We start from the raw sequence: 24509 nt of genomic DNA, 5'->3' as shown, positions 1-24509 counted from the left end.
CCCCCCCCGGGATCCCCGCTCCCCTCCCCGGTGGATGTTCTCACAGGGTTTTCTGTGCAAGATCCCGGAGAGCGCTGACGGGGGCTCAGCACTGGCCCCCCCTCGCAGCCCAGGGGCTGCTGTGGCTCCAGCCGGGGTGGATCCTCCTCCGATGGCTCCGTGGGGTCCGTGTGTGAAACTGGGAGCTGCGCCCCGTGTGCCGCGTCTCACGTGTTTGTGGTTTCGTTTCAGAGTCGCTGATTTCTGAAGGGAATAAAGGAGTTCTCCAGGTTCACCCCGAGGCGGGCAGCCTGACCTTGGTTCCTGACGCCCGCCTGACTGCGGAGCAGTTTGAGAAGGACTGGCTGAGCCTGGACACGAGCTGCCGCCTCTCGCTGCCCTGGGGCGGGACGGTCCAGCCGGACACGGTACAGACGGCCCTTCACGTCCTCCACATCCAGACGGTTGCCATGAGCCGGGCTGGCGCGTGGCCCTGGAAGGCTTATCTGAGCGCCCGGGACGACGCGGGCGGCCTCTTCCTGACGGAGCTGCTGCTGGAGGCGGCGGGCGCGGAGCTGCAGGTCTCGGTGAAGCAGCGCGAGGCCGGGCCCGAGGCACTGCAGACCTTTGTGTCGGCCCTAAGGACGGTGATGGGGGCGGTGGCTGGGCTGGGCTCCTGAGGGCCCCGCTCCCGGCCGGCCGCGTGCTCGGGCCGCGCCGAGGGTTCCTTCCTCCGGCTTCTGCTGCGCCCGGTGCCGGGTTTGGACTTTTAACCTGCGGGAGCGGGGCAGCCCGGGGCCTGCCACGCCGACGGGCGGGGGGAAGGACGAGGGGACACGTTTGTGAGTCAGAGCTGGTGGCGTCTGTGGCGATGGCCGCGAGGCTCTGGTGTGACTGATGGATCCAGAAGCGAGCAGAATTCTGGGATGTGTTTTGCTGAGGTTTTCTTCACGAGCATTGTAAATAATTCAGAAGTTCAGAGACTCCCGGACTCTGCTGCTTCCCCCACATTGGGGAGCACCCCGGGAAGGGTTTAGCCCTTTGCTCCCTTTCCTGGGGTTTACGTTTCTGTCCCATAGATTTTGCCTGTAGCTTCGCTTAGGGGGGAGCTGAGCCCCGTGGGTCAGAGGTGGGTGGACGGGGCCCGTTGTGCTGGCTGGAGCAAGCCTGTTGCTTTTCGAGAGGAAAAGCCGTATTTTCCAGTTGAAATGTGCTGCTGCAATCCTGAGCTGCCCCCTCTGAAGCCCCCCCTCGGCTCCCAGGGCGGCTCTCGGAGGCGCAGGGTGTGCGGGTTGGGTTGGCTGGCGCAGCCCGTGGAGGCTGGGACGGAGGGGCTGCTGCTGCTGGGGTAATTGTGGAATATTACATTTTGGCTGACACTGATTTTTACCGTTAACTAGAATGGGAGTTACCGTTTGTCGCCGTGCCGCGCTGTCGCCCTGCCCTGGCAGTGCAGCGCACGAGATGGCGCGGCGCTGCGTGACTCAGTGTTTTGCACGTTACGCTCTGGGCAGCCTCGGGTCGCTCCTGGAGAGCGTGTCGACAGCGCTTCGTCTGCTCGGCCGGAACGCGGGGAGGGTCGGACTTTGTACGGTGTCCTGAAGAGTCTCCGTCTCACAGCCGTGTTTTACGGAGCGGCAGAACTCCAAGGAAGGCTCCTTGGCCCAAGGCTGAGGTTATTGCGGCAGGGTGCTACGCCGCTGTATGAAGTGGCTTTGTTAACCCTATTCTGCAAGAGTTCTCGTCATTTTTAATTTCTTTAAATGACTGCTGTACCTCTCAATTGCAGCATGCCCTCCATGCACTTCACTGAAACGCTCCTGTCACTGTTAAACAACAGGCTTTAGATTTTCTTTCTGATTTTTCCTTAATAAAAGTGTAAAACCTTCCTGGCTGTTTTCTGGAGTTCTTGGTTCAACTCTGAAGTCTGTGGGATGGAGTCATCTGGTCGCTGCCGTGGATCAGACAGAACGGCAGCCCAGCCCTGCCTCTGTCTCGGCTTCCTGAAGCAAGGCTTTGAGGAGCAATAATTAATTTCGGTCTCATAAGCCAAATGGCTGCAAGGGTGAGCTGCCTCCCGGTGAGTTCAGAGGTAGGGAAGCAGCTGCAGTGGGGCTCCCGTTAGGAGTTCCCGTGTCTCTGTGCGTGTTGCGTTCCTGTCCTCGCAGAGCGCTGCCGTCGAGTGTTGGCACTGAGTCGTCTTCAGAACGTGACGGCAGCTTGTTGCCCAGCTGTGGTTCGCTCTGCTGTGGCTGGACCAGGCCTGTCTTTAGGGTGGGCCTGGAGCTTCCAGCCTTTTCTCCAGACTGTTGGGTGAACAAATCAGCAGTCTCTGATAACTTTTTATTTCAGTTGATCTTAGCAGACGTGACTTACATTGAAACTAACCACACCCATGGCTTGAAGAGCAAATATTGGCATATCCTGCTGTCCCGGGGAGGGGTTTGGGGTCATGTTCTTCTCGGAAGGCAGAACCTGTGCAGCTCTGGGAAAGGAAAGCCAAAGTCCAGAGGCACCTGCCAAGAGCAGCAGTGAGAGCGTCCCTGCCCGCTGCGGTGGGGCGACGTGCGGCGATGGCGACCTTTGAGGAGCAGACGGCCTGCGTGGTGGAAGCCTTGTTCTCCGACCTGCTGGGCGAGGACGAGAGCGAGTGCCGGAGCCTGGAGACGGACTCGGGAGGTAGGGCCTGGTGCGGGAGCACAAAGTGGTTTCTTTGCTGTGGAGAGTAGAGGAGCGCTTCGACTGAACGCCCAGAGCAAGGCGGCTGAGGCTGGGGGTCGTTGGGCTTCCTAAACTGCTGACTTGTGACGGTGCCCGAGCCATCTCTGGTTTGGGGGAAAAGTTAGAGCAAGGTCAAGTTTGAATGCTGGGCAGCCCTCGTCTGTGGTCTGCCTTGGCAACGGGGGCTGTGCGGGACGGCCACCCCCGGGGCCCCCTGCGGGTCCGCAGGCCCTGCCTTGCTCTGCACCAGCGGGGTGGGACAAGCTCTAACTGTCACTATCAAAAAAAACCCAAACAACCCGCTCATGCTGCTCACTGGGTAAAACCAGTTGCCTTACAGGGTCTTTGCTTCCCAAACTCCCACTATCATTTGGGATACTTTGGTTTGCTGAGCAACGCTGCATGAAACCCAGAGCTTTACCTGTATTCACGTTGCTTTTCCCCCTGTTTTCATGACAACAAACTAGTCAAAATGTTTCAAGAGCCACTGGCACCTTCCTGACACCGGATAGCGGAGCCTGTTTCCCGAAAGCTCTGGGGAAGTTTGTCATTTTGCCTAAAGAACAAGTCTCCGTTAGCGTATTGCTCGTTTTCCTCTCCCGGATGAGACGCTCGTGCCTCTGCCTCGGCTGTCCTGAGCCTGTGAAACCGCCTGGAGCCCCGGGGGCTGCGGGTGCCCAGCGCCGGAGCTGGGATTAGCGGCTGGATGAGGGAGGGATTTGGATCAGGAAGCGATGCTTCCGCATGAACTTGCCCTCTGCTTTCTGTTGAAAGATTCTGATTTCAGTTCCTTATGACTTTGTCAAAAGTGGAAATGGTGTTGTTGAGACTTTCGGTATTGGGTAGCTCCTTCTAGCTGAACCTTGTTTTCTCAGGGGAAAATAAAAATTTGTTCTTTTCCCCTCAGAATACTTTATAGGAAAAATGCTACAACTCGGGTGCTCCCCCTGTGCCCCCCTCCAAGTACAGCTGAGAAGTCCTTAAGGCTTTATATACTTGAAATTTGAGAAGTATGCCTTTTACTCCTTTTGTGAAAAACTTCCCAGATTTGGGTCACTATGAGCTATTGAAATGTTGCAATTTGCACTTGCTCGGAGGAGACCTTGGTCCACGTTCTCCGAAGGCTGCAGCGGGAAGTGCAGGCAGGGCTTTGCCATCCCGCCAGTGCCGCTGCAGCCGGGGGAGAGATGAGACGTTTTCCAACCCCTCTGAGCTTTACGTTGGTAAAACCGAGCGGAGGCGGTGGTGATGGACCCAGAGCTGATTCCAGAGGCATCGGCATCATCGCCCGCGCCGCGCTGTCCCTCCTGCCCACACAGGCTGTTACCGCAAGTCCTGGACTAAGTGAACTCGACAGACGTTTTACGGGGGTGGCCCATAGACTGCGGGAGTGGTGTCTGTGTGTATGTATTGACGAGAAAGGTGCTGGTGGATAACTGGGATGTACTGGAAAGAGTGGGGCGTGGACATGACACAAATGGTCGAGAGGAGGGCGTGGGTATCGTCCTGGTTTCGACTGGGATAGAGTTAGTTTTCTTACCATAACTCTTAAGAATTAATTTCTAATGAAAACATCCCTGTATTAGCAGGACTGTTCTCCGCACAAATCCAAACCAGCCTCACGCTGGCTGCTGTGGAGAAAGTCAGCTCTGCCCCAGGCGCAGGCAGGACACCTTCCCTCCTGGCAGCGGGGGAAGGAGCTGCCAGAACCCGGGGGGCAGAAGAGGGGCCTTAGGGGTGTCCCTGGAGGAACAGGAGTGGGGCTGAACTGAGGCTTGGGCGTGAAGCAACAAGGGTGAGAGGAAAGCAGCCTGGACACCCCCGTGGGACAGAGCCCCTCGGTCCCTGCGAGCTGGTGACGGTGTTTCTTAGGGACTTCGGTGTCTCCGAACGCCTCTGCTCGGAGGAGGACCCTGCGCTGACCTCTGGGCGCCAGTGCAGCCATGACTGTAGCGCCTGCCGAAGGCTGCGCCTCGGGCGGGTGTCCTGGGCGTGTTCGGGGGCTGTTCTCTTTCCCGGCCTCTCACGTGTTGCGCCAAAGCCCTCTCTCTGCTCCAGAGCCCATGCGGTCTGCAGTGAAGTATCGGACCACGTTTGACCCGACTGTGATCGCCAGTCGCCTGCGGCTGATGGGGGACCGGTGCAACATGGACTTTGAAAGGGTTTCCTCGGAGGCTCTTGCCGAAGTGTTCACGGGGAAGGTAAAGCCCACCGTGTCCTGCCCGGACGGCTCCTCGTCCCTAGGCCAGCCGGGGGGCGGGAGAAGCCTGGGGGGCAGCTCAGCCCACGCCGCGGGAGCTGGGGGTCTGAGGGGAAGGGGCGCGATGCCCCGGGACTCCCTTCGCTTCTGTGCCGCAGGCGGGGCGCGAGCTGCCGGGACAGAAGCTGGACGAGGTGTGGGGGAGCCGCTTGTCCCCTCTCTCTCCTGAAGAAGCTGCTTTTTATCCCCTGAGCGGCCCTGGAGCTGCCTGGGCCGGCCTGTGGTTGGGGGAGATGCCCCCACGTTGGTGGAGGCAGCTCGTGTGTCGAGGGGGGAAGGAGGAAGACTGTGGTGAGAGGAGCAGGGGGGTGCCCAGACTGCGGCGGGTGCTCCGGCTCTGGTACCCGCTCCCCGCTGGCACGAGGCCACGGGCGGTGCCAGCCCCGTCCCGAGGCTGTGGGCTCGCCTGCTCCAGCCGTGGGTAGAAGCAGCAAGTGTGGGAATTTAAGGGAATGTTGGATTTTGAGCCCCGGCCGTTCCAACTGCCCTCTCAACGCTTGCAGGTGGAGAAGTTTGCGGCTGCCGTGGACTCTCTCAGCAAGAGGTGGAGAGACCAGAACCCCGAGCTGGTCTACGAGAGCGCTTTTCTCAGCGTGGCTGTGAAATTGGTGATGCACATTGCCAAGAAAGTCCCAGCTCTGGTGCATCCCACCCAACTCATAGAAGTGATCAATGGAAATCCTCGAGTGAGAAACTACATTGAGGCCCAAGGCGGATGGGTAAGGGTGCGGAGGTGGGGGGGGTCTTTGCCTGGGCATCTACAGCCCTTCCTTTGTGCCCCCCCCGGCTCGGCCGGTCGCTGACACCCGGCGCGTCCCCCTGACACGCGCAGCGGCCGTGGGAGCCCCGGGGAAGCCTCACTGGGGCCGACATCAAACTGCCCCTCTGCTTCTGCGTGTCAGCGTTTAACCCCTGACCTCGGTACCCGGGGAGCTCGGCTCGCTCCGTGGATGAGAACCGAAGTAATGGAGGACGGGCCGTGCGGAAGCGCCGTCCTGCCTGCGCGGGCCCCACACGCCGCCTTTTACCGGGGGAGGATGAAATCGGTCCCGGAGCGGGAGGCAGTTCGCGCGTCCCTCCGGCCCACGTCCTGCTCCTGACGGTTCCTTTAAACCCTTCAGATCTTTCTCTAAAACATATTTTGGGTTTGTCTGTTTTCAGGAGAACTTGGACAGTTGAGAGAAAGGGCCACGCTACTTCCCCGAAGGTGAAGCTCGCCTTTTCCTTCATTTAACTGGGAGAAATGTTTGTATTTCTTCTGGAGAAGAACTCTACACATAACCAACATGTAGAAGACATTCTGTACCACTACGGGCAAATATTAATAAAAGTTTTTTTTTTATTGCTTTTCTACGTGTGTTCCTCTTGAATTCAGCCACAGAAGTCAGCTTCGCTCTTATCCAAGGTTTCTAGGTCAGTGCTCAGTGCCACAGACTCACCAGGTGAATATTTGTTTTAAAAATTATTTCCATTAGTCATTCTAAAGATCTCTGTGTTCCTCTTAGGCGATTCAAAGGCTTGTTTTTGCAAAACTAACACTGACATTATTTTAAACTGAGAGTGATGGCTCTTTCAGAGTGATCAACAGCCCTTGGCCTTTCAGCGCCTACGTACGTAAATCTTGTAGCTGTCCTGTGCCTGATCTGCAAGAAAACAGAGGGGGAATGTGTTTAGTGTCTAGTTACAACCAGAAAGAGAAACAGACTTGGCAGAGCTAGGCTGGAGACTCTGCAAAATGTGAGATATTGGAAAGATCAAGGCTGTGATTCCCATGCCTTTTTTGGGTTTTGGAGGGTGGTCGGCTTTAGTTTTGTTTATTTTCGTCTTCCCCACTTCTGCAAGTAGAGAAAATGGATGGCCTTCGAGATCTTTGCTCTCTGCATCTCCTTCCCACTTCAGAATGACTCTGCTTTGTCCAACGGGCTTTTCAGAGCACCTGTAAGTGTTACCGAGAGGGTGTGAGGTGAATTAGAGCTGGCATAATTAATGTGATTTCTGTAGTCTACTGGAGTCCGATTTAACCCTCTCTTCTGGCACGAGCAACCAGATGTGGGGAATTGCGGTGGGAAGAGCTGACCCGAAGCGTGTTGGTCGGTTTTCTCTGTTCAGAAGCGCTGGCGCCGTCCGGGGCAGTGACACGTGCAAGCCAGGTTCAGGCGCTCAGTGTCTGCCTGAAGGAGTCTTTCCAAACCTTTTCCAGTTACTGTGGGAAACGGTCTCAGTTACAAGTGTGACGGGGAACTGTGGGTTTTGCGTGCTGCTTTGGGGGCTCTTCCAGTCGCAGCATACTCTGAGTCCGAAGCCTTCCCCGCGGGTGCTCGGCCGCTGCCCCGTGCTCGCCCCCCCGCACCACTGCTGAGGGCTGGACGTGGTGCTTACCGCCGTCGGATGTTGGGGTGCTCGGCTCCGGCCTCCAACACCCCACCGCCTCCGTGGGACGGCGCGCAGGGAGACCCCGGGGCGCCAGAGGGGCGCAGGCAGCTCAGCCCTGCCACCGGGCTCCTGCCCGGCTCGGCGCTGCCTGTGGTTTGAGCAGGAGGCACTAGGGCCTCAGTTTTTTGGTGCTTTGTTTTGCTGTTTGGCCACGATATCAGTTACGTACTAATTTCCTTTAGGACTTGTGATGAAGTCAGTAAACCACAGCCTGCTGCGAGCACTCTCCGGGCTGGTGCTTTCCGCCGCCGCAGGCACTTGACATGTCCGTTCCCAGGACCGGCAGCCTGGGGACCACTCGGTCTCCGGCAACATGGACCAGAGGGAGATTCTGCTGCTAAACCTGGAAAGGGCCCAAGGCAAGAAGCTCAACCGAGAGCAGTTTGTAGAAGAGTTTTTGGTAAGTCCGCTTAAGGCACGGCTCCTTGTTTCAGCTGATTTTAAAGGGAACCGCTCAGTCATTTCTCAAACAGCGATGGGATTTCCATGTGACAATGAGATTTTTCTATTAATTTTGCAGCAGAAGGAGACACAGGAGTTAACTGCGGTAAAAGGAATGTAAAGACAGAAGACTAACTTAACGCGTTCAAAGTAGAACTGTTTGCTTTTAAATAATTACCCGAGTGCTTCCTGTTTTCTGCTTTGCGAATTCACTTGTCAAGACACAGTTTCACTTCGCCTGCTCACGCAGCCGGGGGCACGGTGGGGATACGGAGCTGCTGCCCCTTCTCGCCACCGCGGCCCGTTACATCGGCGACGCACGTGTTCCCGGCGGGGATCTCCCCTTGCTCCTTGACGCGGCTTTTCCTCTTTGCGTTTCAGGGGAGACCCCTCTGCCCCTGTACCACCCCAGCGTGGGGAGCGGGCGTTCAGAGAAAGGCCCCTGGGCTCGGGACTCTTCCGGCTCCCGCGGACACCGAGCGTGTGGCCGAGGCGCGAGGTGGCGGCGGGACGAGCCGTTTCTGCAGCCCCCGGCACGGGGCCGAGGCAAGGGCTGGCGTGTCCCTTCGCCAGCGGCGCACGAGCTCTGTGCCCGGCAGCGCTGCTGCCCCTCCTGCACGTTAGTTCTTGTTCCCTCAAGGCAAAACGAGCAAAAAACGCTGGTGGCTCTGGGCTGGTCGAGGTCCGGGCAGTGCCCCTGTCCGTGAGTCTCCTACAGCTCTTTGGGTGTCAGGGGCGAGTCTTGGAGGGCAGCCCCCTGCCCCGCGGCCGGCCGTGCCTGGTGGCTATCGGCTGGAGGAAGGCTGCTCGGGCAGGCTCTCTGGGCAGCTCCGAGGAGCAAAGGCATTGCCCAGCTTTAGCGGGCGTGGGGAAGGGTAAAAGTGGTGCCTCTGTAAGATCGGAGATGTCTCAAGCACCAGAACAACCCCTGGCCCGGGGTACCCCCGGACACATCAGGCAGTGGCGTTGGGGAAGGGTCAGGGGCCGCTTCGGAGCCCCCACGAGACCCCCTGCCCTGTCGTACCGGTGAGGGCTGGCGCTTCAAGCGCTTGGGAAAAGCTTAGTGCTTGGTTTCCAGGTGTCTGGGCCGGAGGGAAGTGATTAATCCGCGCCTGCAGTGACAGTCTGTTGTTCCACGGAACAAAGCGCTGTCACAGGCGGCTGAATTTCCCCCGCTCGCCCCGTGCTGGGGATGTGCTGGGCGAGGCGCGGGCGCCGGCTCCGGCAGCCACACGTACAGTTGATTTTCTGACCCAAAAGCAGGTAGAAGTGGTCAAGTCTGTGTTTCCTCGTGCGCTGGGGAGGAACCTTCCCAGGGCGGCCGAGTCACCGGCCACCTTTGCCAGTGCAGAAGCCGTAACAGGGATTGTGATGGCTTTGCATTTCCAAACTTGGTAGAAATATTCGATGCTGTTTCTCCCTCCTGATGCCTCCCTTCTCTCTGTGTGAACAAGCACTTGCACATGCAAATTGTGGTGGTGTTACTGTAAACGACAGGGGTTTTTGTTTAAGTCCCCTTTTTCTGTCTGTGCAGCCTCACAGCCAGGGTTTGCTCCTCGCTGCTCTCACTCATTTCTCATCCGCAGGGTTTTCCTGAACAGTTTTATGTCAGCTTATTCAGGGACGGAAATTAAGGCGATTCAGAGCCTCAGCTGTAAAACTGGCTTCAGGACTAAGTGATGCCCCTTCCAAAAAAGCTTATCCTGGAGATTGGGGTTGCCTTGGAAGGAGGCAGGGGGAGGGTGTGGAGGTGACGTGTAGCCCACCAAACCCACCCTGCTCCCGCAGCTTCTGTCACACTGCGCCTGCCCCGGGGTCTGGATTAATTCACGCTGGACACGTGGAGTGTCCTGGGCCTCCTGCACCTTCTTCCTGACCCCTTCCATCCGGATCAGTGAGATGTGACTTTTGTGGTATCGTGGCTTGGAGAGCAGCAGAACTTAGGGTTTTAACATTGCAGTTTAATGTTAGAAACCAGCAACTCCAGCTTGGATCTGAATTGGAATGTCTGTGCACAGACACAGACACAGTGCTGCCGCGCTCACCTTTTATCTGCGGCATCGCTGGGGGGCTGCTTGGCCTGGTCAGGTGCGTAGAAGCTGCGAAGGCTCCGGCTGTGGCCCTTTGGCAAATGTCTTCGTCCTGGAGCTTAGTGCCTGCGCCCGAGGGTGTCGTGTCCTAGCGGGGGCCTGCCTAGAGCCGGCTGGTCAGCAGCAGGGAAGGACGGGGACAGGATCCTGACAGCTGACAGGCAGGTGCTTACGAGCTCCGGGGGGAAGGTCCCTAGGAGCACCCAAAAATCCGGGTCCTGAAACCGCTGGGACTCCCGCGGTTCCTGCTCACGTGCTGCTGTGCCGAGCTGTGGCCCCGAGCCCCCCGGGAGGCTTCGCCGGTGCCAGCAGGAGGGACCGTCACCCCCTCGGCCCCGACCCCTTTGACCAGGCGCTATTTGGGTTCGGTGGCCCCGAGACCAGCGGCTGCTCCTCCCCGCGCCGTCAGCGCCGAGCCCGCCGTTCCCGTTCCCTGCCAGCAGCTCAGGCGGGTCACGGCGAGGCGCACACCAGGCACCAGAAAACCTCTCGCCTTGCAGCTCAGGTGTGTCCGGGGACCCTCCCCTTCGCTCTTCCCCCCGACCACCTTCCCTCTTTCACAACCCTCACGATCCCGAGGGTTCTGCCAGCCCGGCTCCGGACACCAGCAGTGACGGCCAGGAGGGCTCCAGGGGGTGGGAAAGGGAGACCTGCCCTTCCGCGTGTCGAGCCGCAGAGTCACTAATTGGAGAAATGGCCTTTTGGTTTATATCAAAAGCACCCCTTGATGGTAAGGAAAGTGGTTAGGTAGACGAAAAATTATGAAAGAAAAAGTACAACAAGAATGGGCTTTTGAAGTTCGTGGCAACGAACGGTGTGTGTTATTCAGAAGCTGATGTCGGTGAAATAAAATTCTGTGCTTTGGCAGGAAAAAGGTGCTTGAACTCTCTGGGAGTGCTGCGGCTTTATCCTGGAAATGAAAGAGATGAGAGATTCATCCCCCGAAGGGTCTATCCCAGGACTCCTTCTCCTTTCTCTTTCATCTGCGCATGTAGCTGCTTTGCTCCAACTGCTTGTGCTCCTTTGGTGGCTTGAGCGGGGCTGTCTGCAGCTACAGCAGCTTTACCGAAGTGAGAGAAATCAATTGATTCATCTGTCTTTTCTGATACCATTTGTTAAAGGTGGTTTAACATTGTTACGCCTCTTACCTGGGTGCCATTTGTACTGCGAATCGTTCCCCCCCGTGTCTCACTTATTTGTGAGGGCGATGCTTTGATGTGCTGTACAAATGCATCCTTTCCCTTCAGAAGCCCACATGCCCGAGCCTCGTGTGGGCACACGCTTTCCTCAGCACACACTTTCCATTCTTCAGAAGCCTCTGGTGGGGCTCTCAAGTGGCTTCTGTCTCTATTCTTGCTCCGAGTACCTTGAGAAAAGCCACTCAGGAAAAAATTAATGGTGCAGACCTTGCTTTGTGGCAGTGAACCTGACCCCTAGAGACCTTCACGTGTGCTCTCTAGTGTTGTATGTTGCACGTTTGCTGTAATTTGTTCCATTCTTTTATCACAGAAGCTGAAAAGGCAGTCAACAAAGTACAGATCGGATAAAATCTACCCTACAGCAGCGTCTGAGCAACCAGAGAACGTCAAGAAGAACAGATACAAGGACATCTTACCCTGTAGGTTGGAAATGGCAAATGTTCCTGTTCAGCCTTTTGATTTTTTCTAGTTTGAGTCTGTTCTCATGCCCCGGTACCTGCCTCCACAGCCGCTCGGTGTGAGTGTGTCACCGGCTGCCGGGCGGCCTTGGATTCCCCTGGGCAGGTTTAAGGCTTTGTCTTTGCCTGTTGCAGCGCACGCTCGGCAGGACTCTGGCACGTGCTTTCTAAATTTCAGTAGGAAACGCACCCTCTAATGCTCATCCTTGCAAGCTCTCGGGGTAGTATTGCGACCAGATCACAGTGAAAACCTGCCATGGCGGGTCCTGGCTCGGTGCAGGAGTTTCCAAATAAGAATCTGTCCTAGGATCAGGGCAGAATGTCCCTTTCATCTGTTCTAGCTTGAAAACAAAATAATCTAAACGCGCGGACCAGATCTGAGCCTGTAAGGTGGGACGCGGGGTGGCTCTGGGCCTGGCTCGCTCCGCGGTCGGAGGCGACGGGCGTTGTGCTGGGGCAGGGGCAGCATCTGCAGCTCTGGCCCGAGCCCTCGCCGTCCCCGACAGACCTGCCCTCCCCCTCGCCGTCCCTGCCCGTCCGCTGCCCGCGCGGGGCTGTCGGGGGGTGCAGGAGGAGCACGAGCTGCTCACGCAGCCCCTCGTCTGCTCTGGGCTGAGCTCCCCGATGTGCGTGCTCCTCCAACGCGCCTCGTGCTGCAGCCGGAGGAGCTCAGCCGCCAGCGCACGCACTAACTGCTGCTGCTTCTGCTTCTGTGCCTGCAGTTGACCACACCAGAGTGGAGCTCTCCCTGATCACGTCAGACACAGACTCGCATTACATCAACGCCAACTTCATCAAGGTACTGCTCCTTCCGTGGCCTTCCGCCGCACAAGGGTGTCGGGAGCAGCTCGCGGTGCTGCGGGTTGCGTGGTGCCGGGAGGAGCCGGCTGCAGGCTGCGCTGAGCATAGGGACCGGGCCGTGCTCCGCGAGAGCTGATGTGCAGAAGATGTGTGCGACCAGCGAGCCCCCCCAAACCCCCCCGGCAGCACCCGTCGCCAGGGCCGTGTGGTCGCGCCGGGGTGGGCGGTGGAACAGTTTGTGGCTCGCAGCCCCGACTTCCTTGTCGGCCCTGCTGCCTGTGGGGGTGGCTGGTGCAGAACGTGGCCGGAGCCGCCCGGGCAGGAAGCCCTGATGGCAGCACGCCTGCGACCCGCGGGGTTGGGGCAGCGCGGACGGTTCCCCGTCCAGAGCTCCGCGTGCTGCGGGATGCTCCCGCGCTCGTGACCCTTCTGCGACAGACCGATAGTGGTTCCCTTCGTTCTCCGCCACGGCGACCCGGGGCCCCGTGTGACCCGTCTGCGCCGGGGGTCGTTCCTGGGCCGGCGGCAGAGCGGGGTGAGCTGCTGTCACCTCCCAGAGCGCGGCGGGAGCCCCAGCTGGGTGGAGACCTCGCCTCGGGCCTCGCTCCCACGCTGGCTCTGCCGCTCGGAGGCTCGCACACCATTAGCTTCCATTCGCTTTATCTAATGTAGGTGCCTAAAATTTGACGATATAAAAGCCTTTCTAAATCCTTACCGGGCTCATTGCATAGAAGTGAGATTCAGAAAGAGGAATGGCTTTATTTCTGCTGCTGCACTAAGCAAAGATATCTCCGTGTCTGGTTTGAATGCTGCTTTAGGGCGTCTATGGGCCAAGAGCATACATTGCAACCCAGGGTCCTCTCCCCACTACTGTCATTGACTTTTGGAGGATGATTTGGGAGTATAAAGTCCTGGTAAGTGCACATTTATATGTCTTCCTTTTTTTTTTTTTTTTTATAAAAGCAAAGCTGTCTGTGCAGGCAGCCAGCAGCCCTTTCTGCCTAGGCAGAGGGAGGGAGGTCAGGGTTTTGCTCCAGAAGTGTGTGTGCCCCGCATCCTTCCCGTGAGCCTCCCCCACACTCGTGCTGGGACAGGAGTGGGCTCGTGGCTGTCTCGGCGCTGGGCTCTGAGCAGAGAGGTCCTCGTGCCCCGAGTCTCATTTGCGGAGCAGGAGGGATGCCGGGCGGGCAGCCCGCAGAGCTTCCTCACGGCTGACAACTACTCCCAAGTGATGAGTTTGATTTTTGCTGCCTGGATGCCTTGTGTGCAGACTTTTCTAACAAACCTTCTTTCTGCAGATTGTGGTCATGGCTTGTATGGAGTTTGAAGCGGGAAAGGTGAGTAACATGTCAGGGGCGGCCTCTGCCGTGACAGTGCCAGGGCGGGGCGGAGAGATGCAGATGTTCATTAAATCTCATTAGTGACAGTGAGTCTCTGTTTGATACGAGCTGTTTCCTGAGTCTCCGGCTGCAGATTCTTAAACCCTTTCCAGTAGCGTAGCTCATCTCTTTGGGAGGGAAAAACCAGCAGCGATGGCTGCAGGGAAGGGGGGGCTGGAGCTGGGGGGCAGCAAGCGCTGGGCCTCCTCCCAGTGTGAGTTCTGTGCTGCAGGGCGAGGGGGGAGCTGGGGCGGGTGCTGGCACCCAAACGTGTCCTGCTTCCCGCAACAGAAGAAATGCGAGCGGTACTGGGCAGAGGCGGCCGGCCCTCCCCTGCAGTGTGGCCCTTTCGGCGTCGCCTGTGTGAGTACAGCTGCCCCAGCACCCCTCGCGTCACGCGCTGGAAACTCGTGTCCCCCGCAGAAAACGTGACTAACGTCTTGCTCTGCAGGAAGCTGAAGAGAAGAAAAATGAGTATGTAATTAGGACTTTACAGGTGACCCTGAATGAGGTAAGTAGGAGAGGTCAAGGCAGGAGATGCACCTTGGCTCGCTTTATTGTGTAAATAATGCGTTAAAATACAGCAGGCTTTGTGCAGAAAGTTTTACACTGCTCAGCCTGTGGGTTTAGACTTGACAGTAGCTGAAGGGACAAAGAAAGTAAAAAATCGATTCACTCAAACCTCAATTTCTGAAGCTGTTTGTCAGTTGTGGCAAATGCAGCCGGGAGCTGGGGGTGTCTGCAGCGCCCCGGCACCCCCGCCCTGCGTGTCCCCCTGCGCCCCCGGGACCCGCGGCAGCGTCCCCTTGGTGGCAGCGGCCGGCCCTGGCCCCTGCCAGTGCTCTGCCCTTGCAGGAAACCCGCACCGTCCACCAGTTCCACTACAGAAACTGGCCGGACCACGACGTCCCCTCGTCCATCGACCCCATCCTGGAGCTCATCGGCGAGATCCGCTGCTACCAGCCGGACGACAGCATCCCCATCTGCATCCACTGCAGGTGGGCGAGCCGGCCACCGGCGGGGAGGGCTGGTGGCCCCCAGCCCCCGGCTCTCGCCTCCTGAGCGGCCGCGCTGCTCTCGCAGGAGGTCCTCAGGCACCGGGTGCTCTGGGGGCAGCCGGCAGCAGCAGCCCAGCGGCGTCACGTGTAGCCGAGAGGCCACCAACACCCCGCCGTGGCTGTCCTTGCAGTGCCGGCTGCGGGAGGACGGGCGTCATCTGCGCCATCGACTACACCCAGAAGCTGCTGAGGGACGGGGTGAGTGTCGGCCCCCTCTGCCTCTTCAAAGGGCGCCTGCGCGCAGCCACGTCTGTCCCTCCTCGCCTCTCTCCCCCCTCGCTGCCCTTTCACCCCTCTGACTGCAGCAGACGTGTTTCAGGTGACAGACGTGAGCGGGAGACCCCCACAGCCTGGCTGGAGCACGGTGGTGGCCAAACCACTGACACCCCGTTCCCAGCTCGTGCTGCTTCTCTCCCTTTAGGCTCCGCATCACCCATGCGCTGCCCGCGGGCGCTGCTCCCCCACCCCGGTGCGAGTGCCCCCAGTGCCTGAGCCGACGGGGCAGAACCCAGAACCCTCCCGCTGCTCCTCCGGCGGGACCTCGGGTCACCAGGGCTGGCTCTGCACCAGCCTTCGCCTTCAACGCCGCTTTACTGTCTCTACTTGTCTCTCCGCACTTAACCATCAGAACGTCAGCGTTTCCCAGCTAACGCCTTGCTTTGCTCGGGTTCCGCGATAAATGTGTGTGTGAAGTCACCCCCGGCCTTGCAGCGGGTTGCGGGGGCTCGGGGGGTGGCTGCGTTCTGATCCTGGCCTTGTGCTCTTCGCAGCCGTTACCAATGTTGTTATAAAAAGGGTGTTTTCTGTGGAGTGCGGGACAGCAGGGGGGAGGCAACTGGTTCCTAATCAAAAAGAGCAATTCAAGCAGGTCCTTTGTTGAAAACTCTTGCAGTAGCAGGCCTGAATCTTGGACACCGTTCTAAACCGCGTCAGGACTGGGCAGTTGCTTGGAATTAGACCTGTCCCTAATTTTCCGTTGTCTCTCTTTCTTGCAAGATTGTTCCAGTGAACTTCAGTATTTTCAGTCTGATCCAGGACATGCGCACGCAGAGGCCTTCCATAGTGCAGACCAAGGTACGTCGGGGAGGTCTCTCGGGCTGGGAGGGACGCTCCGTGCCGGCACCCCGGCGCTTCCCGGGAGGGTTCGCAGCAGGGGAACGCGGAGCGGTTGTGCTGCTGGAACTGGGGCACGTCGGCGTTCTCTAAGGTCCCTTTTCTGAACAGAGGAATGGTTTTGCAGAAATTAATTTGGTAGCTGACCATTTCCCTGTAGACAGCTGGAGCAGCTGAGTGCTTGCAGCCCGATTTATCAGACACTTACACTGTGAAACAAGGGGCTGTCCGGGGGATGAAGTGGGAACCCTTCTCAGCTGAGACAGACTGAAGAGGAAGCTCAGTGCAGAACAGCGTTGTTTGTGCACCCGAAGAAACCCAGATGCTTCAGCCTGAACCCTTTGAAAGTTGTGGCTTCTACCTCTTCTGAGAATTTACCCTGCGAATGGGCTGGGAAGCGGCAGCTTCTCTCAGGGGCTGGTGCTTGGGTGTCAGGGACCATTTGCACCCACTGCAGGTGCTGGCTCTCACTCTGATTTACTTGTCTGGAGCGCAGGAGCAGTACGAGCTGGTTTATGATGCAGTGATCGAGCTCTTCAAAAGGCAGATTAAAGCCCTGGATGCTCCAGAAGATTCTGCTGCTTCACAGGTAAAAATCCCCAGGATAAACACGCTGCCCCTCGCAGCCCCGGCCACGCCAGCTCCAACCTTGGCCCCAGCTGCAGAAGTCTCCTCTGCAGACCTGGAATGAATCCCCGTGTTTTCTGCTACCCTTGGCGCCCGAACTGAGCCTCTTGTCCGGGAAACGCACGGGAACCCATCTGCTTCCCTGAACGTGCAATGTTTAGCACAGGATTTGGCCCCAGGCGAGAGATGAATTTTCTTTGGTCTCAAACCCATTTTCTATACACTCTTATAATTGTTGAATATCACGAGTGAATAGAAAAGCACCAACTTTGCACAGTAGCAGCCGGTTTCCATGTGGACGTGCGGGTGAAACTTGTCTTCGTGGAGAGCTTGCAGGCGACAGCGTGACTCTGAGCCCAGGCTGGGGGCCCGGGCGCAGGAGGCGGTGTGCTGAAGGCGTTAGTCTGACGCAGGGTGGCATTCTAGCGAGGTAATTGGTGTTACAGCCTGTCTGTGGGAGAGAGCGGGCCAAAACATCTTCTGGAAAAATGTGTCTTTCAAATCTGATACACCTCTGAGGAAAAACAAGGTGGTCTTGGTACGAAGTTGCACACAAACAGGAAGGTACAGAAGCTTTGCTTTGCTCTTGCTGTCCTGTGGCTGCTGGCACGAGCCTTACCTGCCCTGGGCGGCTGTTGGCCATCGGGCTGAAGTAAATGTGTCGCCTTTCTTAGGCAAAGGCTGAAAGGTCACCCTTAGCCTTTTTTGTCAGAAGCTTTTGTCTAAAGAACTGGGAACAGGACCCTGTGATGGGGCTCGTGCCTCGGTTTAGCCGTAGGATTTGCGGGATGTTCCAAGCCAGAGCCCGGTGAGGAAAGGGCTGGGCAGTGCCTCTTTCTGCGTGTTGTGCACAGACTGCAAGCGAGGGAGATGCAAGGACTGGGGCGATGCAAAATGCAGACAATGGTTTGAGTCCGGATGTGGTTTTGTAGCTCCTGGCCAAACCTCTCGCCCACCCAAGGCTCGGCGCCCTGGCAGTGCTGGTGCCGAGCAGGGGGATGGGGATGGCTGAGGCGTCGCGCAGGAAGCCAGCGCCCGGCTGCGTGCCGCGGGGCGCTGGGCTGAGCTGCCGGCGCTGGGCTCCCGGCACTCTCCTTTCAGAAAGGTGCTGACGGGAACGGCTGTCCTCAGCTTTCAGCTCCAACTTGGTGTTTTCAAGTTGATGTTTGACATTTCAAAACAGCATTAATAATTTCCAGCTCCTGAAACAGCATGTCTGTGCTCTTTGCATTCTTCCTCCTCACTCTTGTTTTCTAAACTTTTCTGTCACTAGGTACAAACAAAGCGTCCTGTAGCCGAGCCACTTCTGACTTCAGTGGAAGATATTTATTCTCTGAGATTGCTAACCTGGTAAGGCCACAGCACAAGCATCCCCTGCGTTGATTACCCGTCCCCCTCCCGTGCCCGTGGCTCTGTCTCATGTGGGGCTCACACAGCGTCTCACGGACGAACTGAGCACACAGGGCAGGAGGAGAAAAGGCTCATGGTTGTGGAGACGTCCCAGTGCTGGTTCCCCTCAGGCCTCTGCCTGGGGCTGGGCACCCTGCGGGTCCCCCCTCCCACCTGCCGGTGCCACCCCGGTGCCTCTTGCCCGAGGAGCCTGGCTTCAGAGGGTGGGGGGATCTTTCTGCGGGCATGTTTGGTTTGCAGAGTCTGTTTTGCTTTTTGGTATCGTTGGCTCTGAGGGTGTTGTTTACTGGCGTAAGGGGCCTCCTCTGCTCCCCATGTGGTGTTTGAACGGGGCACCGCCACGCGCAGCCCGCCCCGCGCCCCTTGCCTGGGGCAGAACAGGGCTCTGCGTCCCGGGCTCTGCTCTCAAGACAGCGCTGTGGGGCCTTGTTAGCAGGTTAACAGAGATTTCTGAGTGCCAGGTTTCGACTTCACAGCACGGTGCTTTATTGCAGCTCAGAGCAAGAACGGGACGTGCATCGATGTCTTCCCCCAGTGGCACGAGGCAAGGCGCCGCCGCCCTCGCTGTCTGCCGCGGGAGGCCCGGCCATCAGACAGGCCATCTCCTTCGGCACGCTGAGCTTCATCAGCTGCAGAAAGGCGGCGGCGGAGGAGTGGGGTGCTGGGGACGCTCTCCAGAAGCACCGCAGTTTGGAGTTCAGCAGCATCTCCCCTGAGCAGCTGCTGCGGCCCCCGGAACCGAAGGGAGGCGGCAGGAGGGGGCTGCGCGGCAGAGCCCCTCTGACCCGGGCTGCATCCACCCCCTTCGTGCTGGCTCAGCGAGGAGAAGGCCGGGAGTGGGATGGCGGGGAGGCAAACCCTGGTTTGAGTTCACAGTTGCCCAGTGCCTGTTGCTCGAGCTTTCAGGTGAAGACGCAGGACGGAGTTTCCCCTGTTGAGCTGAACCGCTCCAGGCGCGAGGCTGACAGCCCCCCCGGCCGCAGGAGCCGCGGGCAGTGTCCTTACCCTTACGTCTGCTCCGCAGAGGACCCCTACTTCTCGTCGCTCTCTCCAGATGAGCCCATGTCCCTGGTGTTTGCCGAGGACCTCGCGGAGGGGCAGGCTGTTCTCCTCCCTTGCGCCGCGGGCGCTCCCCTGCAGCCCGCCCTGGCCAGCTCTCCGCCAGCCCGGCCCGTGTCCCACCGCGCACCCCGGCTGCAGGCCCAGGGTTCCTCCTCCCCGAGTAAGTGCTGCAGCGCTGCCACAACCTGGGCCTGGTCCCGCTGGCCTGCGGCGTGCTGGAGCAGGGGTGAGGGTGGTCGTTTGGGGTTCAGGCACGGCTGCAGCGGCTTCTCGGGACTGCGTTCCCACCAGAGCTGAGGGAGCGACTGGTTTCATCGTTGCGCTCGTTTCATCCTGCCTTAAACTTTTCCCATCACCAACGTTTTTAGAAGAGCGTGATTTCGGGCTTCACGTTGCACAGCTGAACTCCTGCGTCCCCGCGGTATGGCTGTGGCGGGAAGGCAGGGGTTGGTGCTGACCAGTTCCTCAAGCAGGGAGCTCCAAGCAGCACTCGGAAATTTAGCTGCCAGGTGTAAAGCCACTCCTTCCTGCTGCTCAGGGGTATGCTGGCATCCCGCTGGGAGAACCAGGACTTCAGCGTCAGGGTTTGCCCAGATCCGCAGCCTTAAACCCATCACCTGCTGCGTGAGGGCGGAATCATGCCTTGGTCTGGTCAGTCCTGGCCCAGTTGGGACGTTCCCGTTGTCCTCAGCTTTGTTCTGCTCGGGCCCTTCAGCTTCCAGCGCGCCCCCAGCCCCGACGCTGGGGCTCTGGGGAGGTTCCGGGGCTGCAGCACCCGCCGTGGGCCTCCGCGATGGGCGCCCTGCTGCCCACCCCGCCGCAGCCCCTGCCCACGTAGCTAGCGGCGGGTGAGCGGGTGCTGGGGACTATTTGGATTTGTAACTGAGGGGTTTAACCATCGCCTCCGGCGCGCGGCTGGGCGAGAGCAGTCGCAGGGAGCAGTCGGCCAGCTCTGCGCCCCGCCGAGGGCTGTGGTTCTGCTGCGTCGTGCCAAGCCGCTGTTCTGTCCGTGTCTCCCCAATTAGCCGCCCTGCCACAGCCAGATGATGATGATGATGATGATCCTCCACCCCTGCCCGAGCGAACCCCCGAGTCCTTTATTGTGGCCAGTGAATCTGGTAGGTGCACTTAGCAAAGCAGGGGCTGGGGGGTGCTCCGAGGGCTCTTCCCGCGCCCGGGATGAGAAATGACCTCCCTTGTGTTCAACTGTCTCTAGGACAATTTCCTCTGGCCACTTCTGATTTTCAGCTTCCAGCCAGAAACACAAATTCCGGAATCTGTTTGGAGTGGAGTGGTGAGTCCCACTCCGAGGTGTTCAATGACTCAGTGAGACTGAGACCGTGTAAGGTAAGTAAGAGGCTTTTTATCTCTTCTCCAGCACCACCACTGGGCCAGTTCCCTTCACCCCTTTCCTTCTGTGAGAAAGACCCTAGTTTTGGCCCTGTGTCCTTCCCATAAATAATTTCTGGGTTCAGGACTGGGAGTTGGATGTGGCCTCAGTCAGGCCCCTCCTTATCAGCATCTACTTTACTCCAAACATTCATTTTTGGGGTCTTAAATCCCCTACAAGGTAGTAAAAATATTGCCCCTCTTTTAGAGGAGGATAACGAAGACGTTAGATGTTAGTGGTCCGCTGAGGTTCACACTGCCCTGTGGAACAGGCAGGAGCTGAACAAAATCATGCCATAGTTGAATCTGAGCTTTGTAAAGCGGAACAGTAAAGCGTGAGTCTATCTTCCATTACACGGTGTGTGGGGGAGGGTGTCTGCGTGTAACATCCTTTCCTCGTCTCCCCTGGCTTGCTTGTGGGCAAGAGAATGACATTTGGTTGTGGAGATTTCAAATACCTTCCTTCTTTTTGGTTTCCAGAGTGTGAAGCTTCGGAGCCCACAAACAGGTATAAGTTTAATGCTGAGATAAACTATCTTTGGAAATAAGGGCTGCTCTTTACCGCAGCGGCTTTACCATATTTAGTAAATGTCTTTAGGATCTGCGCTCAGTCCAACCTAAATTTTGTGTTGCTATAGTTCTGCAGCTAAACAGTTCTAAACAGAACTAGACAGCGCTGCAGCCACATGAACTGGTAGTTTTTATTTCCTGATCAGCTCCTGCCTCACCCTGTACGTGAGGATGTTCCCTGCAGCCTCCTCGGGCTGAGGGTTGTCACGTCTTTTGCTGCATTTGTGTGTTTCCTCTGAGACAATTGACACACGCTGGTTTGATGCTGTGGACCTCCCAGAGAACTGAGATATATATATAGATGTAGATATAGATATATTTATTTTTATAGCTAGGTAACCAACTCTTTTATCTTTGCTTTCTCAGAGACAACCCGGGATCGCTCTAACTCTCCTCCCCCGCTTCCTGAAAGAACCCCAGAATCATTTATTCTTGCTGATGCTGCATGTAAGTGATGAGTTATTTTCTTGGCTGTAGCTGAGATTTTGTACTTACACCCAAACCTGTAAACAGCTGAGGAGGTCATGGCCCACTTGTTCAAAGCCTTACCGAGGGTAGTGCTTCAGGACTCAACTGCAGCAGAGTTCAGCAGGTAGAAGAACAGTAAAGGCAGCCAGGGGACCTGCTGGAAATGTCTTGAACTGCTGCATCAGTGGAAATGAAAAGCAGCAACAAAGTGCTTGGAAAAAAGAAGGAGGATTCTTGAGTGACCCCTGAAAATGTTCTGATGTGTGTTCCCAGGTCTGCAGCCTGCTGCGAGAAACTCTATGACGGGTCCTCCGAGCTTGGAGAAAAGCGGTTCGGAAAATTTGTCCAGAGAGCCTATGAAACGCTTCAGGAGAAGCAAGGTAAGAGAAACACGGCGGAACAAGCTACTGAGAATGGGGGGTGAGAAGAAGAGATCATTCTAGCTACAGCTATTGCTACGGGCTCACTGCTGACCTCGTGAAGATTGCCTGCTCTGAGACCACTCGTATTTAGGGCAAGGAAACGAGGCCAATACAAACCCTCTGCTGCAGAACTACGAACCAAACCACCGTGTAACACAGCCCTGCCCCTGTGAGCGGCCGCGCCCGGCGCTGCGACCGCTCAACGCACCACTTCCTCGTGGAAAAAGTCGCTTGAGTGGAGCCTGAATTCCCGTGTAGGACAGACGCTACTCATCACCAGGCCCCTCTTGTTGTGGCCCGAGTTAATTATCCCCACGAGCAATTGTACTTCGGGATGTTGTGGTTGAACAGAAAAGCGTCTGAGGAAAACAACAATAACACAAGCTGGAGGTGTTTGGGTTTGCTCGAAAAAAGCCAAAGTGAGTGTCAGGAGTCTGCGTTTCAGTCGCAGCTGCCAGGCACGATCCTTCTTAGATGTGACATGTGTGTATTTAGCAGTAAATTTCTTTAATCCCAGGAGCTGATCTACTACTTGCTACATTTTTTTCCAACAAGATTTTTTTTTCCCTCTACAGAGCTTGAAAATATTGAAAAATGTGAAAAAGAGTAAGTCTTTCAGGCTAACGTGCATCTTCCCGACGGCTTTCAGCAAGTATATAAAGAAATATGTGGGGTTGAATTGTCAAGAACCTGAACTTGTCAGGCGTGGAGGGCCCGGCACGTCTGCCCGCTCTGGAGCGGGACCCGCGGGCTGCCCCCTCGGGAGGGGGACGGTTGTGTCTGCAGCATCGTGGGGCGGCTGCGCTGCCCCTGTGTTGCCCTGCGGGTACCTTGGGGACAGCTCAGGGTACCCAAGTTACCAAATTGTTCAGGTCATGCAAACCGGCGCTGTGGACAAGGACTCTAGCAATGGGGACAGGGGTGCTGTGAGGAACCTGGGTCCCGCCCACTCTATCTGGGGCATAAATAAGGAGTTTCTCATTAAGTTCCCTTTGATCTACAATTAAAATGCTTACCTTGAAAACAGGACTGCTACAAACTCTTTAAAGCCCTTCTGAGCAGACGCTTTCCCGGGGGATTGTGCTGCAGTAGCACACTGCTCCCTGCTCCGAGGAAATAATGTTGTTACGCCGCTCGGCGCTGCCAGCGCTCAGCCCTGCGCTGCTGCCCTGCTCCGCAGGGAGCTCCTGCACAGTCACTAACTGCCTCAGTCTGTTTTTGGTTTGTTTTTTTTTTCCCTAGGCATCTGTAGTCCATCTGCACCAACGCACCCACCAGAATCTGCCCCTCCAAACCACTCGAGGTCCTTCCTTAGCTTTGGTATGTTTTTCTCTTCGCGTCTTGGTGTAGGAAGTACCTGGGTTTTGAAAGTCTGAACGCAGGGACCAGGCTGAATGCTAACAAGTTACAAACATTATAAATATCTTTTTTTTTTTTTTTTTTTTTTACACATTTACAACTTTATTCACCAACTGTTTAAAGAGCAGGTAAGGGTGGGACACGCAGACCCCAGATCCCGCTCTGCCAAACGCTTCTCGGTGTGGGAAGAGTCTGAAGCGTGGTTGGGCCTTCCTGTACCTGAAAGCCTTTATGTGCCAGCAGAGACAAAGCTGTAGCCCTGCCGCCAGCCTGCTGCCCTGCCTTGTGTAGTACGGCAGAGGAGAAATATGTTTTCCTTTTTAAATTCCCCTTCTAGAGAGTAGTCATATATTAGATGAGGTGTACAACCCAGTTCCCCTGATATTCATGCTGTAACGACGGTATTTGTCGGACAGATCCACTGACAGACTGGTTTTGCACCAGCTGACTTACAACTACAGGATGTTGCTTAAAGTTTGGGAAAGAACTGAAATTACAAGCACTTTTAAATACCATGTTATCTTAAGGAATTACATAATCAGCATTGATAACATACAGAATTTGTTGCATTAAAAAAAAACCCAAAAAATTTCTTTCTAGGCTTTGCAAATCGATTTTCAAAACCTAAAGGACCAAGAAATCCACCACCAGCCTGGAATATATAGATGTTTTACAGATTTGGCGTTACAGATTTGTGAAGTCCTTCTGATACGCCTTGAGCGCTCATCCCAGTAAGGTTTCCATCAAAATAAACACATCAGAAGCTATTGCACAGTATTTGCAGCTCAGGCACTACTTACACATCCTTCATCAACCAAAGTTTTAAAGAAGAATATAGAAGTACCAGCAGCTAAGCACTTTCAGTTCATTCACAACATGATGGAAACTAAAAACGGGAATAGGTATTTTATCCTAAGGAGAGAGACATTTCAGTTGTGCTTTGGAACGTATTCACTTCAAAAGGATGGATGTGAGCGTTCTGAACCAGGCGTGTGAACTGGCACCGACCCAGCCGGGACTGACTGACCTGGAGAGCAGCGCAGGACAAGACTCTGGATCGTGCCCGCGTGGCAGAGCCCTGCACCTCCTTAAGTGTTTACATTACTTGGACTGAAAGAGAATTAGCATCTCAGATCTCAGAAATAGTTTTTCTTCACGTTTTTCTTCATCTGAGTCAATCAGGTAACTTCTCTGGATTTTTGGTGAGTGAGAGCAAGACGCTGACTGGTTGCACAGGGACTAAGCTACCGTCACAGACTGGAACTAGCTG

General features: G+C 56.6%; 3 protein-coding genes across 3 annotated transcripts in view; all 3 read left to right on the top strand.

Moving 5' to 3' along the window:
- The window catches only part of AP4B1 (adaptor related protein complex 4 subunit beta 1), a 6223-nt gene extending 4349 nt beyond the window's left edge, over positions 1-1874 (top strand). The window contains 1 exon segment of the mRNA XM_026864271.1: positions 62-1874. Coding sequence (XP_026720072.1) covers positions 62-659 — 598 coding nt within the window. The 3' untranslated portion in view covers positions 660-1874.
- A 610-nt stretch (positions 1875-2484) lies between these two features.
- On the top strand, positions 2485-6288 carry BCL2L15 (BCL2 like 15). The gene is made up of 4 exons (XM_026864260.1): positions 2485-2658; positions 4759-4901; positions 5464-5679; positions 6122-6288. The coding sequence occupies exons 1-4, from the start codon at positions 2553-2555 to the stop codon at positions 6137-6139; spliced, it is 483 nt and encodes a 160-aa protein (XP_026720061.1). The 5' UTR covers positions 2485-2552; the 3' UTR covers positions 6140-6288.
- A 1418-nt stretch (positions 6289-7706) lies between these two features.
- On the top strand, positions 7707-24282 carry PTPN22 (protein tyrosine phosphatase, non-receptor type 22). The gene is made up of 21 exons (XM_026864229.1): positions 7707-7793; positions 11434-11542; positions 12304-12380; positions 13201-13296; positions 13681-13719; positions 14053-14124; positions 14213-14272; positions 14617-14759; positions 14951-15017; positions 15816-15893; positions 16429-16521; positions 17833-17909; positions 18464-19191; positions 20057-20149; positions 20248-20378; positions 20901-20928; positions 21357-21437; positions 21732-21838; positions 22456-22486; positions 23123-23200; positions 23840-24282. The coding sequence occupies exons 1-21, from the start codon at positions 7707-7709 to the stop codon at positions 23902-23904; spliced, it is 2340 nt and encodes a 779-aa protein (XP_026720030.1). The 3' UTR covers positions 23905-24282.
- Positions 24283-24509: the final 227 nt, after the last annotated feature.

The sequence above is a fragment of the Athene cunicularia genome (genome assembly GCF_003259725.1).
Source record: "Athene cunicularia isolate RWA chromosome 26 unlocalized genomic scaffold, athCun1 chr26_part1, whole genome shotgun sequence".
In the NCBI taxonomy this organism is placed as follows: domain Eukaryota; kingdom Metazoa; phylum Chordata; class Aves; order Strigiformes; family Strigidae; genus Athene; species Athene cunicularia.
The sequence above is the reverse complement of the archived record's forward strand: the minus strand, read 5'-3'. Positions and strand labels throughout refer to the sequence as shown.

What these genes read in the sequence shown, in the direction of transcription:
- BCL2L15 (XM_026864260.1), top strand. Translation starts at nt 2,553, where the DNA reads ATGGCGACCTTTGAGGAGCAGACGGCCTGCGTGGTGGAAGCCTTGTTC. An exon ending in CCTGGAGACGGACTCGGGAG is followed by an intron (nt 2,659 to 4,758) that starts GTAGGGCCTGGT and finishes TCTCTGCTCCAG; the next exon opens with AGCCCATGCGGTCTGCAGTG. An exon ending in CCGAAGTGTTCACGGGGAAG is followed by an intron (nt 4,902 to 5,463) that starts GTAAAGCCCACC and finishes CAACGCTTGCAG; the next exon opens with GTGGAGAAGTTTGCGGCTGC.
- PTPN22 (XM_026864229.1), top strand. Translation starts at nt 7,707, where the DNA reads ATGGACCAGAGGGAGATTCTGCTGCTAAACCTGGAAAGGGCCCAAGGC. An exon ending in TCAACGCCAACTTCATCAAG is followed by an intron (nt 12,381 to 13,200) that starts GTACTGCTCCTT and finishes ATGCTGCTTTAG; the next exon opens with GGCGTCTATGGGCCAAGAGC. An exon ending in AAGATTCTGCTGCTTCACAG is followed by an intron (nt 16,522 to 17,832) that starts GTAAAAATCCCC and finishes TTCTGTCACTAG; the next exon opens with GTACAAACAAAGCGTCCTGT.